Here is a 20232-nt window from a genome sequence, read left to right as displayed (position 1 = left end):
GGTTGGGGGGATTAGCGTGGCCGTCGCGGCACAGCAAGCAGCACGGTGACGTGAGTGAGACAGGGACAGGCGCAGAACGACAGGGGAAGGTGAATTCCACGGTCCTAGATGAGTCCAGGTTTGGCGTATTTGCGTTACGGCGTCTGACTGGTACCCTGAGGGCCGTTGCTGCCGAGCGCTCACAGCCCGCACGAGCCGCTCTTTTTTTGCCACCACTACCGCTCGCTGACGAGGGGGCAGTAGGGAAGTTTGCTTCCTTTTGCAGCTCCCGTGGATATCCGTGCAATCAAGGACAGACAAACTTCTCCCCTCACTTAAGGTTCACAACATTCATGTAATATACGCTCATGGGCCTTAGGGCCATCCGTTCTTCTCACTGGCTCGACAATGAAGCCCGCATTTTCTTTGAAACACCTAGACGATACCCGGTGGAGTGGAAGTGCTTGCTTAAATGAACCCCAAACAAACTCATTTCTACGTACACCGGTGGCAAGGCATTCGCCGCTCCCAGCGGGATACCCACTGTCCTCTCGGGCAACAGCACCCTGCTGCAATTTGCCACACCAGGCGGTTTTGATCCGCCTTGCTGCAACTTGCAGTACGGGCCCTGCCTGCAGAGCTTAGCTCTCGTCCCTCTCTGCATGCTTTAACTCGTGCAGGTCTCCATTGCCCTTGAATTCCACACTAACTTGAAACGTGTTAAGGCTGGTATTGCCTGCTCGGCTAGTGGGAGAATCCCATGTCAGAATTAAAATACATAAAGGCACATAGTGAAAGCACTGCGGGTATACCACATCTGTTCTTTTATTCTGAAACTAGAACAACTCACCAGGTACAACTTCGCATCCTGTCACCAGCAGTTTAATTCATGTCACCTTCCCTGCAAGAACTTTTCTTCGAGATGGTTTAAACAACTTTGCTAGGTGGAGATCTATTACAGAGTAACAGGTCTTGTGGGTAGAGAGTAAGAAGATCTTCAGAGATTTAACTGGTCTGGCATGCTTTGTTGTCCACAGAGCCATAGTGGACATAGTGTTATAGCTTACAGGGCTACAGCATTTTGCTGGTGCTTTTCTAGTCATCTGTAATTTTGTAGGTTCTGCCTCCTTTCCTTTTTTTTTTTTTTTCTTTTTAAAATTGTCCACTTTGAAACTTTAACCTCATCCACAAGTTAAAGTTAAAAACAAGTCGTAGCCCTTGTAATTTTTCTGACAGTGGCATGAAGCAACTTCACATTATGCTACTCTATCATTCATCTCAAAATGTCAGAGTAAATCAAGGTTGTACTTGGCATGAAGAACAGGATCTGTGAAATACACACATTATTTTTATAGAAAAGGACATCAGATGTTGGATTCCTAGTCTGCTGTGAATAGAAATTAATAAAAACGTTAGTATTCAACAGATTTGTCTGCCATTCTAAATATATACTTAGGATAAGACAGGACAAGAGTTATGAAATCTTTGTAGTGATTAATAACATTTTTTATTTCCAGCCTGGGTATTTTCTCTTTATTTCACGTAAGACTTTACTGCTTGCATACTACTGAAAACAATACAATCTTTAAGTATATCTAGCATATATATAATAATAAAAAAAAAGAACAAAACCAAAACTACTTTGTAAGGACAGATATTTGGAACTTAGCAACAGCCAGATGAATTACTGCCCTTCAACATCAATTTTTAACCAGATTCAACCCTAGAATAAGGCAATGTTTCTATAGAAAAGTTTGTAACAAATCACTTAAAATTCATGTGTGTAGACAACTATGGAGTCTGTATTTTGATGGCATTTGAGCTAGGTTTCTAGCTCAGAGATAAAAAAATTTGGATCAGAGAAACTTAAAAGTGGAAGGCTTCCAAGGTTATTAGAAGCCTCTTCGCTAAGCTTATTATATTTCTCTAGTAGTTTATTCTCCTTATACTATTTAAACTGCAAGAAGCAATTTCATTTTTCCTGACTTTACAAAAATCTATGTTGTAGTGAGTTTACTTTACCAGGGCAGGGATTCACCCTAACCCAATTTTCTAACAGTCTTAGAGCTTAACTTTCCAATCAGAATTACTCTAGTGGGTTGGTATTGCTAAGACATGCTATTTTTTTCCTCTAATGAAGCACTATAAATCCCAGTAATATATTTTGCTTCAGTACAGCGAAGATTTAACCAAGAAGGAAAATTTATATAAGAAAAATGGTATCCACTGCAAACATCTTGAGACTACTCTAATTCTTACTTGCTTTTCATATTCCATATATGCTAAAAACAGAAACAATTTGTAAAGATTGTGTAGGAGTTACAGCTACATTGAAAAGTTAGATGCAGGTATGAGAATATACTGAATCTTTACCTTTTGCTCTGTACTTCTTCATACGGATCATACAAAAGGCGGCAGCACTGGAACATAAGAAGGCTTTTCTTACCATTTCTGCCTGTTTGTGCTTTTCTGCTATGTAGTGTAACTTGCATTAGTGAGAATTTTGCTAAAAATATAAGCCTCTGTCACAAACATAGAAAAAAGGAGATCATTCAAACCTGCATTTAATATGAATCTGTTTAATTACAGGGAGTTGTAGAAAACATGTTTGGTAATCAAGATAGCTTAAAAAATGCATGCAGCTTAATAACTGCAGCTCTGTTTTACAAGGTAAATTTACAGCATAGTTCAGAGATTTTCTTAGACTAGGTAGAGCCTGAAGATACATCATAAAAAAAATAGAGCAATTAAAAAATATATGAGAAAAAAAGAAAGATGAATACTTAGTTCCTAACAGTGTTTGGGAGAATGCCCTTTAAGAAGGCAGGTATACCATCTGTGACAAATACGGGTTTTTTTCCACTTTTTTGGAAGAGGGACAAAAACATTACAGAAAAATAAATAATAATACACATACCTGTCAATGTAATGACTTCAATAGAGATTACAAATGCCCATTATTGATCAAAAAGGACAATTTTTTCACTAAAGCTTGCCAACAAGAAGTCACTGTCTTATATTTTGAGACAATGGATGTCTTAAAAAAAATCCTAGGATTTTATCAGATGACCTAGGCAATTATAGGTATGGAGACCTGACAACCAGTAAAACTGTTGACACTAAATATGATTGGCTACAAATTAAGAAAAAATGTAATCATGGAGAGATATAATTAATACAAATTATAAGTTTCAATGAGACTTCTTCAAAGCTTAGTAACACTTGTTTTGATTACCAACATGCTACACAATGTATCACCTGTACTGAACATGTGGAGAGTTGAATATTGTTTAATATTATTGGTGGCATAGGAAAAATTTACTGATTAATTACATTTTCACATTGAAAGGACAATGACCTGCACTTCAGATAAACATAAAGCAATTACTAGACTTTGAAAAGCTTGTTCAGTTGGCCAGTAATATTGTAAATTCCGTGTTGTCCACATACAGAAAGTTGAACAATAAAGACTTACACAGACACTGTACTGATATGTTCTCAGCTGAAGACAGGGTTCTAATTCAGTGAAAGAACAGGAAAATTATTACACTGTTAAAAAAAATGCAAGATACAATGCAATACTATAACTACCTTATTGTTAAAAATTAAGGAATCAATGCATATAGAACACAATCAGACATAGAACTGGTTTCAACCATGGAAAATACAAATGGCTACTTGAGGATTACTTTCCCTGCACTGTACAGTTATGTCACTTATCTTGAAGAGGGTTCTCCATATTCCTAATCAAGATGGCTTCCTCATGGGAATTTTTGAATCATTTCTATACTTACTCCAAGTCATACTTAAATTCATTTGATCTTTTGGACCACACCTGTTTTTCATCAGGACTGAAAGCACTGTTGTCTATAAGCAATTTAAGTTTCATGGGGAAGAAATCTTAATTGCTGGACTACACTGAGAAAGGCATTTTACTTTTGCTGATGGTGTTGCATTAAAATATATATTTAAAAACAAGAATAGTGGGTAAGTGTAATTTTGGCTAGCATAAACTGAAATGAAGGGTTAATGGTAAGAACACAATCTACTCTGAGTTAAGATCAGGGCCACTAAATAAGCTTACAGTGGATAAAATAGGTGCAGAGTACAGTAGGTGTGACCTCTATTGCACACCTCTGCCGTAATAGTTACCTTAGATACATGAGACTTAATTGCTCATCACCACAACTAAAGATGCAGAAGTGCTTCTTCAGATGCAACTATTATCAGACCACCAGAGTTTTGCTTTCTCTGGACTGCCTCTGTGTATATCCTCAGCAAGTTCTATAGGCCAAGGCAGGATTTATCAAAGCAGCTAAATATGCATCAGGACAGCATTAGCTAAATATATACACTTGTCTACATCAAGCTAGAATGAAAAAAATGTAAACTGCCTGAAACTCTGTTTTATAGCTGTCACCCCTACATAACATATAACATGGCTACAACTTGTATTAATAATAAAGACAGAAGCTTTCTACTACGCATCCATACATCTACTATACATCAAATTTAAGTGAGTGACTCCAATTCACCTTTTAATCCAAGTTGCTTCAGAAAGGGAGGAGACATCATGAAGAGTCACCCATCTGTCAGTGTTTCTGCCACACACAAAGGTATCACCCTCTCGGGCATACTGTCAACGGGGTGGAAATTATTTAAGATCTCATGGTGTCTTCTGTCCTCTTTCCTTACAGCCTGGTCTTCACTTTTACATCTATTAGGAAATGGAAAAAAAAGAAGCACTCAAACTGGAACCCCACGAGGATAAATATATTTCTAATTTTCACAAGAGTTAACATATTGTGTTAAAATTAGGCTCCCCCACAGTTCTAAATCCAACCAGTTCGCTTAGATGAAGAATAAGCAACTGCCTTGCTCCAACCAGGATTTAGTTGAGAGACGGTTGTGTTTTAACTGAGGCCAGAAGTGTGGGTGGACTTGATATAGAACGTAAATGTTTTAAACTGGGTAGCTCAGGTACTGGTAAAAGCATCTATATAGCAGCGCAGACCTCACTGGCAATCAGCAGCTGAATGTCTATCTAAATCTCTAAAAGATGTTGTTGACTTTATGGTGCTGTGGCACTTCTAATAGTTAATTTGACCAAAACTGGCTGGTTTAAAGCTACTTCTGCTGTAACATCAGTCCCATCTCTGGGTGCAGAATTAACCTTAACTGTCTAGTCACATCTTTCTAACTTCTTTATGACAGGAGGTGCGTTTTCCGGCTATGTGATACCAACTTAATAAAAGGCAAGCAGCGGGAAAGCTTAAATCAGACATTAAATGTAGCATATAACTGTAGTGTTTTACGTTTTTGTTGTTGTTGGACATAAGGAAATGTATTGGAAGTAAGCACTTTACTACAACTGAGGATCATTAGAGGAGTGGTTTTTAGCGGGTTTGGTTTTTATGGGGTGTGTGTCCCCCTCTTGAGAGGAATTCAAGCAGCCAGCCACAACCACGACTTTCCGATATGGCTATCTACCAAGGAGAAGAAAAAAATCGAAACCTCCCCAGAAAAAAAAAACAGACTATAGAGTTATAAGAGAAGTTCAACTTTTACCTAGCATTTACACCTCGTAACTCCCTCCTGCAAGGGGAGTTCTGCGCCCAAAGCAGCGAGGCCGCGGCGCTGCAGACCTGATGCGGCAGGTGAGGGGCTGCAAGAAAGACTCCAATGGGGTAAATTTTCTCCCCCGGGGAAGACTTGACACTGGGAAATCCGAAATCTCTGCCACTCAAGACGGCACCGCGCCCACTGTGCTCAAATTACCTTTTGTTTTGGCTTTCGCCGGCAGGGACGCGGAACCCTGCCACCAGGAAGCGGACGCGCCGCTCCCGCAACACGGTTGTTTCGCGGGTGCAACCCAGCCCTGCGGCGGCAGGGCCGTTCCGGTCCCTGCCTGCTGCAGCCCCGTCCACCTCCGCCGACCGCAGCTCCCCGACCCCCCCGCGTTGCGACGAGTGTCGCCCCGGCTCCCCGCCCAGTCAGCCAGCCACCCCCTCCGCCGCCTCCGCCTCCTCCCAGAGGCCCCCTGCCCCTTCCCCAGCTGAAGCCTCGGCACTCCCAGCAAGCAGAGGCATCTTTCTGCAAGCCCAGGTACGGGCTCCGCTAGGCCCTGCGCGGTGGTGGCGGCCCCGCCGGGCGGGGAAGGCGGACGGGACCCCGAGGGCGCCGGGGAGGGATTGGCCAGGCGGTGAGGGGAGGCGGGCGGACGGAGAAGATGGCGCCGCCGCCGGCCGCCGCGCTTAGGGCCGGCGCGTGCTGAGGCGAGCGGAGTCGGGGCAGGCGTCAGCGAGAGGCAGGGTGCTGGCGGCGGGGCTGGGATATGCGGCAGCGATTATTGCTTCCTGTGCTGAGGCGGGCACTGCTGGGCTTAGCGCACCCCTGGGCCGCCCCGGCCTCCCGTTCTTTCCCTTGGTGCCGGCGGCGCAGCTTTCTCGGGTACGGTGTTTGTGTGGTGGGGACTGGGGCGGGGAATTCGGGTCTCAGCATCGTGTGACTGACCGTAAAGTTGGAGATCCGGTCCTGGCCCTCGCTGTGTTGTGTAGAAGGTGGCCGAGCGGCTAGAGTTGGGGCACCTTGTGCAGCCAGGGGGGTGCCCGCCTTGCCCCGATTGCGGCTTCACTCCCGCGTCTGAGGAGTCAGGGTTGCTCGGGCCGCAGCCGCGGAAACGCGGAACTGGTCGAGAAACCCTGCGCAGGAAAGTGGTGGGTCAGTTGAGGGCCCTGGGGGTGGCGGACTCGTGTGTGCCGGGGGAGGCCTGCGTCCTGCCCTGCCCGCCCGGGGGAGCCCGGTGTGCGGCGAGGCTGACGTGTTCCTGTGTCTCCGACAGCACCTCCATTGACGAAGCAGGTTTGGTGCCCGGTGGTCTCGCTTTATTGTTTTTTTTCCCTCCGTTCTTCTCTAAGGAATTCCGTAATTTTCATGTTGCTTATCTTGCTATGTTCTATGCTACAAATATTAAAAGAATGTTTAAGTTCTTTAAAAATGTACTGCTGTCAGAGTTACCCAAAGTTGATGGGAGCGGCCTCTGCAGTTTGCGACGAGCTGTGTGGGTCTTGTTTTTGTGTATGTTTGTATGACCAGTTCCAGTGGAGATTAACCTCCACCGAGGGAGGAGCGGGCGGGAGGCTTGGCGTGTCTCACTTTAGGGGCACATTAAACTGCGTAGCAACTCGGCAAAGTTTCTCCAGGAAGGGAGCTGGGTAAAGGAAAGAGGCTCAGTAGTGGTTTGTTTTGGTTTGATGGGGATTTTTGTTTTGGTTTGGTTTTCCCGTCTCTTTTCATTAACACTGTAACCTTAATATCAAAATCTGTGTTTTAACACTGGAAAAGTAAAAGACGTGAAAAGCAGCATCTCTTTTTTTTGGAGAAAAAAAGATGATTTGTGATGACTCATGTCATCAGTGCTCTTGTGTCAAAATTACCGTTATTGTTCGTAATTGCTGTGCGTGCTTCAGGATTTTAAAGGTAATTCACAATGTATATTTGGAGACAATGTTTTTCTCACAATGTTGTTTCTTCTGCCGGATTACTCCTTTAAGCGCATGACTGCGTGCAGTATTTGGACTTAACTTTGTATGTGTGAGCAGGCCTGTCGTGTTTTTTCTTACAGCCTACAACCGTGACTTAATCATCTATTAAGTTTTAATTTTGAATTAGAATTTACATAAAAAATAATGGAAGCAGGCATGGTGCTTTCATGATTAAAAAAAAAAAAAAAGTTTTAAGATGGTGAACATGCAACAATGAACATTTTATTTCAATTGCATGTTCCCTGTTTCCATTTCTTGATTTTGTTCAGACTTTTAAAACCTTTAACTTTGCATGTAATGTTTAACCTTCATTGATATGTCGAGCAGCAAGGTAATTGCTTAGTTAGAGCATGTTATCTTCTTTCATCTCATGTGCAGCATCGAAATTACCATATCTAGTCGGGAAGTCCCTGGTGTGTATTTGCATGCTTACAGGCTTTTTTGGTCCATTTGTGTCTTCAGTCGCTTGTAAGGCTATGGCTTAATCCCTTGGGTGAAACAGTAGGTTTGGGAACTTTTTCGTAGTCAGGGTTATAACTTAGTTTTTACACGATTACCAAAGTAGTTCCCTACCCGGCTAGGTCCGGAGGAACAAAGAGGGAAGGGGCAGAAAGTTCTTTCACTGAACTGGAAGGTGTTAGACTCTTAGCCGGAGGTCATTGAAATGTGTTGTGGAAGTCATTTACAAAAAGTGCTGTCAGATTGTTGGAGAGATCACATGTTCACTTGGTATTACTGATATATTCTATGATGTTAGATGCTTTCACAATAGTTTTTTTATATATTGATCTTCTGATAAGAATCAGAGTTTCTAATACAAAGTCTTTGTAGAGGACTTTAATTGGTCTTTTGTCTAGTTATGTATTAGTTTATACATGGTCTGTCAGTGTCTCAGTCTTTATAGTCTCAGCATTTATGATGTTCATAAATTGATAAAGTATGCTTACAAGTAGCACTGTCTGTATGTAATAAGGTGATTTTTGATGAAGCTTTTTTGAAAGTTGCTTCACTGTGTGCTTTCTATTTAGATCTGATGTTCCAAAACTTGAGAATGAGTTAGAGTTATAGCTTGCCTGAACAATTGAAATGGAAAAAAATGGTGCAGAGTTGAGACATAACTTACAACAGTAGCAGCAGAGTTAGAATTGAATTATCAAAAATCATAAAAACTAAAAAAAAAACCCAACCGAAAAAACAGGTGAACAGCTAGGACTAATGTCTTTGAAATGCCCTGCTCGCTCTTTATGAGCTGCTTGTTGCTAATAGGGCTGCTGGTTATGTCAGAGCTTTAGCATTAGACAAGAATGTTTTTAATGTGGGATTACAGTGCTTTTCGTGATTCAGAATCCTAAAGTTTTCTGTTTGTGTTGCTAGATCAGATTTTCTTGCCAGTTCTTTCATATTTCTGTGTCTTTCTTGTTGATATGCAGTATAAGTTTTAGTCTCATCTTGTTTTTGTCATCCAGGCCTCACAAGTTTTTCTTTTTGATGGTATGAGACAGATGGTAGCATAAGGTGTTAAGTGAGTTGGCTTTACAAAGAGTCTTGGACAATCTGATGTGCTGCTTGTGGATAAGATACATGAAATACACATCAAAATACAGTTAGAATTAAACAGAGGTCTTCTCTGTGGCATGAAGTTTTATGTCTCCTAGAGTGTGCAGGGCTATGCACTAGACACCACTTCTGCACTGTGGTTGTGGACAAAGCCCTTTGGCTTGTAGAGTGGTGGAGATAAAATACCAGGGAAGGAGAAAGAGAGGATGAGAACTGCTGAGTTGCAAGTATTTGATGCAGAAAGCAAGTTATTCAAATAGTGAGTACATTTCCAAAGAAATACATTTCAAGCAGTTGGTCACGCAACACAGAAACTTGTCTCAGCGGTCTTGCTCTTAGCATGCAATTTGAGACTGAGGAAAATAACTATGCAAGCCAAAAATCTATGTCAGACTTAGGAAATAATTTTGAAGGTCTTATATCATCATATCTAAAGTTGAAGTCAGAAAAGTTTTCTTACATTTCAAAAATAATCAATCTTTAAAATAATTAAAGGCATTAAAACTCTTTTGGGATTTTCAGCAATCTTGTTAAAAACTGAAAGAAGTGCTAGAGAAAGGTTATTTTCAACTTTTTTCTATTTATGAATAACACTGGTTTACATTGGAGGATGTGTTTTCATGAATTGTTTGGGGCAATTTGTTAAGAGATAAGGAAAACTAAGCTGAAATGATTCAGAAATTTTTAAAAGCATGTTCTTTATGACTGCGTCTGGAATGTATAAAATCCTGCCTTTTGTTTTTACAGTGCTTTGAGAACTGTAATTGTCTAGTTAATGAATGTAGTTTTAGGACAGTAAACTAGCCTTATGGTGTGTTGGTTGTATGTCCCAGCCTGTTTGACCCCAGTACAAGAATACTGAAAATTTTTCTACACAGGCCACTTAGCTGGATGCTAATCTTACATATGAAACTTAATCCGACCCTTGTTTTTACTAGCTTCATGCATGGTACTGTCTCATTAATACTGTTGTTAATTCCTGTATGCTGATGTGTGGCACCAGTGTTTCTACTGTCAGATTGGCAGTGAAACCTGTGGCAGACAAAGTTTTTGCTGCTGTGATATAGAAGCTGTGGAAGCTGGACCATTCTGGGAATAAGACCAAGGCAGGCATCTGGCCTGGCCTCCATCATTAGCAATTTCCCCAGTTGGTTACAGACTTGGCAAAAAGCTTTATACCAAGGGTTTGAAAATGCTGTAATTGTAGTGACACTTAAGAATTTCTTCAAAATGAACTACATAATAAAACCGTATAAATATTCATTACCTTCAAACTTGCCTGATTTGGCATGATTAGTTGTTCTTAATAACTTGGTAGCACTGATTAAATAATTGTGTGTCTTTGTAGTTGGAATTTTTGTGTTTGAAGTATTATGCTGAATTCCTGGTGAATTTTAAAGTGACAAAACATGCTAAAATTTTTGAGCAATTTGTCTGCTTAGGCAGTCTATCTGCCTGTGTATGCAATCAGATTTATTTAGATAGGCATTAGCAATGTGTTGGGATCTTACACGTTCTCTAGCTTCATGATAAATAAATTCACAGAAGACTGAATACTTTATGGATGTTGAATAATGAATAAGTGGTTTATGTTTAAATGTGTTAAGGAAGGTTTGCTAGGTTTGTCAATTGAACCTGTAAGAGTTAGGGTGGATTTTATGGTAATGTTCACGTTAGTTGATTTAATTTGATTGGGTTTTGTTTTGGTTTATTGGCTTAGGGTTTATTTGGTTGGTTTAGGTTAGTCTTTGCTCCTTTCTTTCCTTTTTTTTATTACATTGTTTGTAACAGAACTTAGTAAACATTTGCCTGATTTTAAGAAAAAACCTGTACTGCCTACAGTCTAGTCCAAAAATACTGCTTAATTATAGTGTACAAGTGAACTGAGAAGAGAGCAGGTAGGTTATTGGTTGACTTACTGGTAAGATTGCTGTTACACTTAGGAAGGATGTCACAAGGCCATCTAATTGTACTGCAAAAAAGTACTGTGGAAGAATGGAGATTTAATTTATTGTTGCAAAGCCATGAGCCTGCAACTGACGATTCTTACGGAGTGCTCAATGCAGCGCTGTTATTCCTGCGAGAAAGATAATAAAACTGGCAAGTAGTTCTGTAGCACTGGGCTTCTTGCAAAAAACTTCGTTCACTCAGGGTACTGGCAATTGAAGAAATCTTCATCCAAGTTACTAAGTAACAGAGAGAAATAGTAGCTTCCTTGCAGGACGTTGTACAGAGATGTTTTGGCTCAGCAAAGGTTTCACTTCACCCTGGTAAATGGTAGGTAATTAAGTTTGTAATAAAAATCACCTTCCAAGAAAACCAAATCAATCAAACAAATCCACTTCCCCACTCTCCCCCCCCCCCCCGCCCCGAGCTTGAAACAGGTGTAAAATGTGAGATTGGACATTACTGTTGTCTCTGAGGGCACAGAACTTGAGTAACAGTTGTACTGCGGTTAGCATAACACACCAAGTGTATGCAAAAGACAGATGAGATGTTAGTTGAAAACACTACAAATATGCAAGTGTAAACTTAAAGTGATGTTGCAACACCCAGAGGTGTGTCTGAATTAATTTGGATTCAGTTGCATAAAAGCTTCAGGCAAACCCCAGAAGTCAAGGCAACTGATATAAAATTGAGAGCAAACATCAAAACCTGCTGATTTCTTAGCTATTTGTTGCCATTCGTCTGAGTTTTTCAAGCTGATTAATGTTTATAGGTATTCATCTGGCTTAGACCCATGTGCTAGCATTTGACTTGAATATGTTTAGCCTGACATGGTAAAAAAAACCTGAAAAGCACTTTGCAATTTGTGCTTTGAGGGGGTCATACTTTTATTAGCTAGTTACTTTCTTGCATTGAAACAACCCTCAGGAGTTTCTGTTAATTGGTTTTGAAGTATAGTCCTTTAATTGTTCAAAAATTTAACTTAGATTTGACTACACTGACAGATTTTTAATTAAAGGTAGTTTTCTAAAATAACTTTGAAAGACTAAAATAGTTAGGCAGAGTCTTATATCACTTAATCCCACTCTAATATGCTGTTTGCATGTGGAACATCACATCCCCAGAGATCATCAGTGGTTCCAAGGGACTGCTTGCCTGGAAGGCATTACAAAAATGGAGCCTCAAAGAATAGAATGTAATTTTACTTCTAAGTGCTCTAGTTTACAATTCAGCATTTTCTTTCAACTGATACTTTTATTGTACAAGTGATGTTTAATTCCTGGTTATTTGACAGGGACTCTGTTATTGAATGAAACAGCCCCACTCTTCACTTTTTTTTTCTTTCTAGCTCTGTCGTCTTTCCAGGTGTAGTTTTGTAGACAGTGAAAGATTCCCAGTGATACAATCATGTAACAATTTGTTCCTGCTATCTTTGTTTTATTTGGTTTTTCTCTGTTGCTTCTGTTCTGTAGAAATAGTGTGACTCTTTCTTTTAATGTGTTTGTTAAAATATTAGCTCTGCAATAAAGACAGCATCTACCTTGTGGATTAATTTTGTTGCTACTGATCGTTATCGTCCAATGCTTACTGTAATGACAGCATAGCAAGTAGATCTAGCACATGTACTTCAGGAATGTGTATGAATGCAACTTTAGGAACTAAACTATTTCACAGAGTCATAGAATCACTGAGGCTGGAAAAGGCATCTGAGATCATCAGGTCCATCCTATGACCTAACACCATGATATCGGCTACAAATGCCACATCCAATCTTTTATTAAAGACCTCCAGGGATGGTGACTCTACCAGCTCTCTGGGATGTCCATTCCAGTGCCTAATCACTCTCTCTGTGAGGAAGTGCTTCATAATATCCAATCTAAACCTTCCCCTGTGCAGCTTCAGACCATGGCCTCTTGTCCTGTCACTAATTGCCTGGGAGAATGAACCTGACCACCTGACTACTACTTCCTTTCAAAAGCCATGAGACATGTGGAATGCTTTCTGTTTCTATTAGTTTTTTTCCTGTTATCAGAAGTGGTTCTATTGTCCAAAAGGGGTTTGTAGTCTCTTAGATTTCTTGTATGAAAGAATGGAACGTAGTAGCATTATAAAGCAGTTGTACTTACGGAGCTTAAAAGTTGCACAGAAAGAGGTCATCACTGAACGGCTTAGGTTGGAAGGAACCTTGGTAATTGTCTAACCCCATTATCATGGGGGCAAACTATTCCAGGATCTCACCACTCATACTGAAGAACTTATTTGCAAGATCTAGTCTAAATGTACTCTCCCTCAGCTTAAAACTATTCCCCCTATTCCTGTCCTAGACAGCCATATGAAAAGTTCCTTTCCACCTTTCCTGTAGGCTCCCTTCAGATACTGGAAAGCAGATATAAGGTCCCCCTGGAGTGTTCTCCAGGCTCAACAAACCCAGTTCTCTCAGCCTGTATGCATAGCAGAGGTTCTTCAGCCCTTTTATCATCCTTGTGGCCTGCCTCCGGACTCAGTGTAACAGTTCTGTGTCCTTTTTATGATGGGGACCCCAGAACTAGGTGCAGTATTGAAGAAGAGAGTAAAGGGGGAGAATCACCTCTTGGCTTACCGGCTACACTCATGAGGAAGTTTTGATATGTATTACAATTTAGTCCTTAAGGAAAGTCATTGTATAAATAAGCGATTTTTTTCTTTTCTAGATACTAGGTTGTAGTCACAGCACTAGGAGAAACAGTACTTAACCAGGAAGGTATTGATACTGTTCTTTAGATGGGTTGCCTTCCAGAATCTGTGTTGCATGTTGTCTGGTACTACAGTTTAGTTCACAGAGAGATAACTGTGGGTTAATCATGCAAATCCATTTTAAGTTGAAGGTAATGTTTTATTCACAGTGCCCACTGAAATACCAGTGAAGACAGAAATACAATTTTAAGTCTTTGACTTGAAGACTCAATTACTGATTTCGACCTTTTGAAAATGATAGGTTTTTCTTGTACTGTTTTTTCTTTCACTACCAAACTAGAGGTAGCCTATGAAGGAGGCAGAAGAAGGGAATGATAATAACATGAAGTGTGCACCTTCTTTAGACATCAATTGAAATCTCACAGGATTTCACAAAAGCTGCATAATGTGGTGAATCACATTGAAGAGATGAATCATCTGAGTAGACAGTAAAGTTCTGTGACTTAATGATGCAGTGTAGAAATAACAAGGAGATATCAGATCACAAGGAAATTGTATAACAAAAAAAAGAAACAATTTTGAGAAGTTTCTGGTATGTATGCATTTTAAGATAAGCAGCTAGTATCTTAATGAAATGGAATATTTTATCTGAAGACCAAAGAGACCTCCTTGCTTTCCTACATACTTACATTCATCAATCCAATAGAACTGTCTTGAAGTGAGAGAACAGTTAAGAATAGTTTAGTTACTTATTTTCATCTATGAAAAGTAGCATGTCACAATGTTTTATACAATATCTTAAGTTTAGCACAGTACTTCTACTTGGGACTCTGAAATTTGAGCAAGGGCACTTTTAAAAAAATTGTAAACATGATTCTGTCTGTGCCATTGATGCAGAGAAACTTAGCTGTTGCTGTGCTTAGAATATCCTTTGTGGAATATCCTTTGGTTTTGAATGATATTTGCATTTTTTTTTTAGAGGAAGGAAGCACATAGATATTCCAATCAGGATTAGCCTGAGTAGAGAGTTAAACTAGTGGACAGGTTTACATGAGAGTATAGAAATTTAAATGTAGCTTTTTGCTTATTGTTCATTGATAAGATTTGACTGCACTTCTGAAAAAAAAAAAAGTAATTCATCCTTACTGATTTCTTTTTTTTTTAAATTACAGTTAGTATGAAAATTGAAACATTAAACTAAAATTTTATCGTGTTGCTTGATCTTTGGGACTGTTCTGGTTTATTTTAACAGTATTTCTCAGGATCTGAACTATAGTTTCAGGTCAGTTCTGTGAGTTTTGTGCCCATGTTTTACCAGTGGAAATGTTTACTTCTAAAATGCCTTAGCTGCACACAAACCCTATGAGGAGAGGCTGAGGGAGCTGGGGTTGTTTAGCCTGGAGAAGAGGAGGCTCAGGGGTGACCTCATTGCTGTCTACAACTACCTGAAGGGACATTTAGCCAGGTGGGGGGTGGCCTCTTCTCCCAGGCAACCAGCAGTAGAACAAGGGGACACAGTCTCAAGTTGTGCCAGGGTAGGTCTAGGCTGGATGTTAGGAGGAAGTTCTTCCCAGAGAGAGTGATTTGCCTTTGGAATGGGCTGCCCAGGGAGGTGGTGGAGGCACCATCCCTGGAGGTGTTCAAGAAAAGACTGGCTGAGGCACTTAGTGCCATGGTCTAGTTGACTGGCTAGGGCTGGGTGATAGGTTGGACTGGATGATCTTGGAGGTCTCTTCCAACCTGGTTGATTCTATGATTCAAGAGCCATGAGCATTGAGATTCTGATTATTCTTTGATGCTTTCTGTACTTACTGCTTTTTGAGTTTTTATTTGGATTTTAATTCTTGTTTGTAATTCTTTCATATCAAGTGTGTTAAAATGTGTTTAAAAGTTCTAAAGTAATCATACTTTTTTCAGAAGGTTTCGAAGGTCTAATGCCAACCATAAATCCAGTCTTACCCAAACTTTCACTCTGATGTAGGTTAAATCTTAATTTTCTGTTTGTGGAATAGATTTTTGTTGATTCTGTTGTAAACATTTATAAGTCTTCTACCCTTAACATGGTGTTAATAATGAGCTCTTTATTGGCTTGTTGTTATATCTAATGTCAATACCGATGACTGTGCATCTGCTGACTTCAAGTTGGCTGTTGCTTTTGTACTACAGAAGCATATAAATAAATGGGAGGGAGAGAATCCTGGGGGACAGTAGACTGCATAACTGCTTTCCATTCTGAGAATGATGCAGTATTTTAGGAAGGAGATTCTATTAGCTGTGTCTCTCCTTAATATGTAATTTTAAACTGGAAATAAATGTATATAATCAGATTTGTTTTTCTGTTTGTGTGTTAACATCAAGTGTACAATTGATTTACTAGATGGAGTTACTTAAAATGCTGTGACTGAAGATCTGAACACATACGTTGAGAACTATGCAGTTCTTCATGTTCTATGTCCCACACCACCTTAAAGCTTGTAGTGTAGTCTTAAAACCTGTGTGAAGTTCCTTGAACCATACAACTCAACAAAAGGGAAAGTAAATACTCTGAAACTCCTTGTTTATGTGATACTGACAGGACCATACAATATTCCTTATGCCTCTGTGTGTTGTGGTGAGGAGTTAAGACTCAAATCTGGGTTTTCTTAGGTGAAATTAGTTCAGCAATAAGTAACAAAGCTCATGTAATATTATACTCGGCAATATGGCAGTCAGCACTTCACTTTAGGAAGAGATTGAGTTTGGCTGGTACCATGTAGTGGGTCCTGTTCTAAAACTCTTCCTGTAAACCAGGTTAAGAATTCAGTGGCTCTTACATACAGGAATATACCACAACTGGCTCAGAGCTTAACTGTGATTTGCCGTTTCTGGGGGTTGCTTATTTTGTGTGTGTGGTTTGGTTGGTTGCTTTTTTGATTCTGTTTGGGTTTGGTGGTTTGTTTGTTTGTTGTATTGTGGATTTTTTTTACCATGCAGTCAAGTGGTTCTACTCTACTTTCTCAAATATGCAAGTCTGAATATCTTACCTTTTCACTTGATATTTTTAAAAAAATGAATAACCAGGGTTTATACAAAAGCATAGAATCATTAAAGTTGGAAAAAAAAATTAAAGTCATTGAGTCCAACCATAACCTAATTACCATGACCACTGAACAACATCCTGAAGCACCACATCTACACTCTTCTTGAGCACCTCCAGGGATGGTGATTCTACCACCTCCCTTAGCAGCCTGTTCCAAGGCTTCACCACTCTCAGTAAAGAGGTTTTTCCTGATGTCCAATCTAAACTTCCTCTGTCACAACTTAGACTCATTTCCTCTCTTCCTACTGCTAGTTACTTGAGAGAAGAGAGCGTGTAAGTTCAGAACCCTGGTATTTCAAAATTGCGCCGTTAAAGAAGCATGTCTTGTAGCATGTCCATCGAACTAATAGTAGAAGTTTAAACAGGTGAGACAGTTTGCTCCTCCTTATGGCTTTTCTCTGGTTGTGCTAGTTTGAAGCAAGCTGGAATGTTTTGGTAAAAGAACTAGATAATGGGCAGTGAAAAGGTAAACATGGTTGTGTCTCTTCACTCACAGTCCCGCTGAGAGTTCTGGGAAGAAGAAGGAAAACATTTCATAATATTCTCCATTTTGTTTTTTTCATTCTGCCTTTGCCTTCAGACTTAGTCACATCTCCTTAACCCCACTGCCACTAACCTTCCTTCTTAACCTCTTGGCTGCACCTCTATTCTTCCTGGGAACTGGGGTAAGGTTGAGAGGGGCCGGGGAAGGTGTTGGGGTGGTTTGAGAGCCCCTCCTGGGGACTCAAGTTTCTGGGAGGGGAGTTTTGCTTCTGTATTGTTTATCCTTTGTATATTTCTGTATATAACTGTATATATTGTAAATAGCTGCTTGTATATTTGCTGCTGTAAAATAAATAGCTTCATTTATATTCCCAGAGGCCGTCTGAGTTAGCTGGGGCAAATTCAGAAGTGTGGGGAGGCAGGTTAATGCCCAAACCATCACACTGGTGTGTTTGTATTTTATGGCAGTATTGTGGAGAATGTTGCCTTTTCTTGCTTGAGTGTGCAAATTTAGTGGTTTATTAGTATAATTTTGTTTATTTGACAATTGTGAACTTAAAACATTCATAATAAAAACACCCAATTCAGACACATGAAGTACTTCCCTGAAGTCAGAAACTATACTTGAGATATCACTATATGCTTAACTTAAATTCATTTCTACCATAATTGGAAGAGGGGGTGATATTTCCTTACTATTTTCTTTTTTTTTTTTTAATTACTGTTACTATGAAACTTGAAACATTCAACTAAAATTTTATCATGTTGCTTGATCTTTGAGACTGTTCTGTTTCATTTTAACAGTATCTCTCAGGATCTGAAATACAGTTTGTGTGAGTTTTGTGCAGAATTAAATCACCCAGTGTTCTCTAATGTAATACTAAAATACTAGCAGGGCTTAAATAAAAATAGTAAATTAAATATCTTGTTTTCTTCAAGGTTTCAGAAAGAGACAAACAACAAAATGAACAATCCAGCTATTAAGAGAATAACAAATGAAATTATCAAATCACCTGAGGATAAGCGAGAATATCGTGGACTGGAATTGGCAAATGGCATTAAAGCTCTTCTCATTAGTGACCCCACCACAGATAAATCTTCAGCAGCACTTGATGTGCACATAGGTATTTAATGCATGTTGTGTTCATTATGTTATTATAAAATTGCTTTATATTTGGGTGTCTTAATGACACATAAACTGGCAGGAGCAGTATCCAGTTGGCAGCCTAGCTTTTTATTGTGACTTAAAGTTTGTTTAGTTCTTTGACACAGCAAGTTAAAAGTTATTAGAGCTAATTAAATTGTCTTTTTGCACTCAGCTATACTTAAGTAAATGCAGTAGAGATATTTCTTTTAACCATTAAGTTTTGTGTTATGAGAGATCTTCTCTGAGCTGGAAAGGGGTGGGTGTGAATGCAATTATTTCAGACAGCTCCATCTGTCATCTCAGTCTTTTTATTTTTAATGCTCTTGATGTGTAGAGGTGAGAAAATGCTGTAGTGCTGTAGGAGTTGGAGAGGCACTCCCTAAGTCCCGATGATACTTAAGTGTGCAAACAGAAATACTGGAAATAGAAGGGGAAGGCAGTTACTTTGACTCTTTGTAATAATAGAAGCCTTTTCTTATGTCTGAGGTATTTCTCAAGTTGTAGTTTCTCAGTTGCTAAGTGCGATACATGCACACATTACCTAAGCATCCTGTACTCATTATCTAAGCATCCTCTTGCCACATTTGTATTTGGGAGCTTTTGCTGCTGTTGGTAGTAGGACAGGAGTGGTAGAGTAACTTTGAAAACTTCTGACCTTTTATATTGTGGAAATGGCTGTCAGAAATCATTATCTAGTTCAGAGGATTTCACATGTGTTTTCATTATGAACTATGACAGTAATAGCCAGCTGCAGCACCCAGATCCTGCACATGTACTGGAGAAGATGTATTTACTTCATCTTTGCTTTTCCATTGCACATTCCAGAGCAGGACTCAAACTTCTACGTTTCTGGCTTCTATTCTTGCACATCATTTTTTGTCTTTTAGTCTTGTCTACCTTGACACCTACTAGCTGGTCATCAATACCTGTTATGCGTTTGGGCAATTACAGGTTATCAGTCGTCCTGTAAACCACAGGATAAATACCTCCTTAATTGTGCTTGGAAATTGCTGTGGTTTCTGAAGGCAAGGTGTAGAAGTCATAACACTGGGATCTGCCAGGTCTTTAAAATTATGAGTCATGGATTTAAGTTGAAAAATTGTCTCTATAAGGCAATACAGGCTGATCTGGAGAGCAAATTTGAGACACTAATTAGTTCAGTTATTCACTCCAATTTTATGTTGCATTTTCTTTTTAAAGACTGAATTTAATTGACTGTGGTTGTACAAATGTCTGCTTATATATACAGAATTGACATAATTGCCCAAGTCAACACACTGTAATATAAAGCACTTTAAAAGACTTAGTTTTAGTATTACTTTTTTATGAATGGTTACATGATTTTTTTTCCTTCTGCAGGGTCCTTGTCTGATCCCCCCAACATTGCTGGACTGAGTCATTTTTGTGAGCATATGCTGTTCCTGGGAACCAAAAAATACCCAAAAGAGAATGAGTATAGCCAATTTCTTAGTGAACATGCTGGAAGCTCAAATGCTTTCACAAGTGGAGAGCATACCAACTATTACTTTGACGTGTCACACGAACATCTAGAAGGTGCACTAGACAGGTAAACTTTTTTTAAAACTTCATCTTTTGTTGTGTAGGTGCTGTTTGAAACTGTGTAAAAAGGTTTTTGATAGTTTCATAATCATGATATTAAAGAAGGGGTTGAGAGCACTGTCATCTCTTAAAACTGATACCAGACTTTTTCCATTTCAAAAGCTCTGCAGTGCTCTTCACTGAGGCAGAAAATTTGAACTTCAAAGTTTATATATGCTTTTGGAAATATGGGGCACAATATGATTATGAACTTATGTGTTGTG

At 39.6% G+C, this 20232-nt stretch overlaps 1 protein-coding gene and 1 long non-coding RNA gene across 7 annotated transcripts in view; one reads left to right on the top strand and one right to left on the bottom strand.

Moving 5' to 3' along the window:
• Positions 1 to 780: 780 nt before the first annotated feature.
• Positions 781 to 6792, bottom strand: LOC135176069 (uncharacterized). Of its 3 annotated transcripts, XR_010302553.1 has the most exons (6): positions 5758 to 5943; positions 5548 to 5644; positions 4515 to 4696; positions 3455 to 3495; positions 2353 to 2399; positions 781 to 1366 (listed from the first exon to the last, which is right to left on the bottom strand). It is a non-coding gene; the product is annotated as an uncharacterized LOC135176069 (long non-coding RNA). The 3 variants fall into 3 exon arrangements; XR_010302552.1 differs by lacking the exons at positions 5548 to 5644; positions 5758 to 5943 and adding an exon at positions 6493 to 6792; XR_010302551.1 differs by lacking the exon at positions 5548 to 5644 and having other exon boundaries at positions 5758 to 5940.
• IDE (insulin degrading enzyme) overlaps positions 5849 to 20232 on the top strand; it is a 71460-nt gene continuing 57076 nt past the window's right edge. For 2 of the 4 annotated variants that reach the window (XM_064144688.1, XM_064144687.1), the window contains exons 1-3: positions 6171 to 6429; positions 18202 to 18386; positions 19769 to 19976. In XM_064144688.1, the coding sequence (XP_064000758.1) occupies positions 6314 to 6429; positions 18202 to 18386; positions 19769 to 19976 (509 nt within the window). In that variant the 5' untranslated portion in view covers positions 6171 to 6313. Of the gene's footprint in view, positions 6085 to 6170; positions 6430 to 18201; positions 18387 to 19768; positions 19977 to 20232 lie in introns of those variants that run through there. The other 2 variants (XM_064144690.1, XM_064144689.1) reach the window with 2 other exon arrangements.

The sequence above is a fragment of the Pogoniulus pusillus genome, chromosome 6, assembly GCF_015220805.1.
Source record: "Pogoniulus pusillus isolate bPogPus1 chromosome 6, bPogPus1.pri, whole genome shotgun sequence".
In the NCBI taxonomy this organism is placed as follows: domain Eukaryota; kingdom Metazoa; phylum Chordata; class Aves; order Piciformes; family Lybiidae; genus Pogoniulus; species Pogoniulus pusillus.
This window is presented reverse-complemented; position numbering and strand designations above follow the sequence as displayed.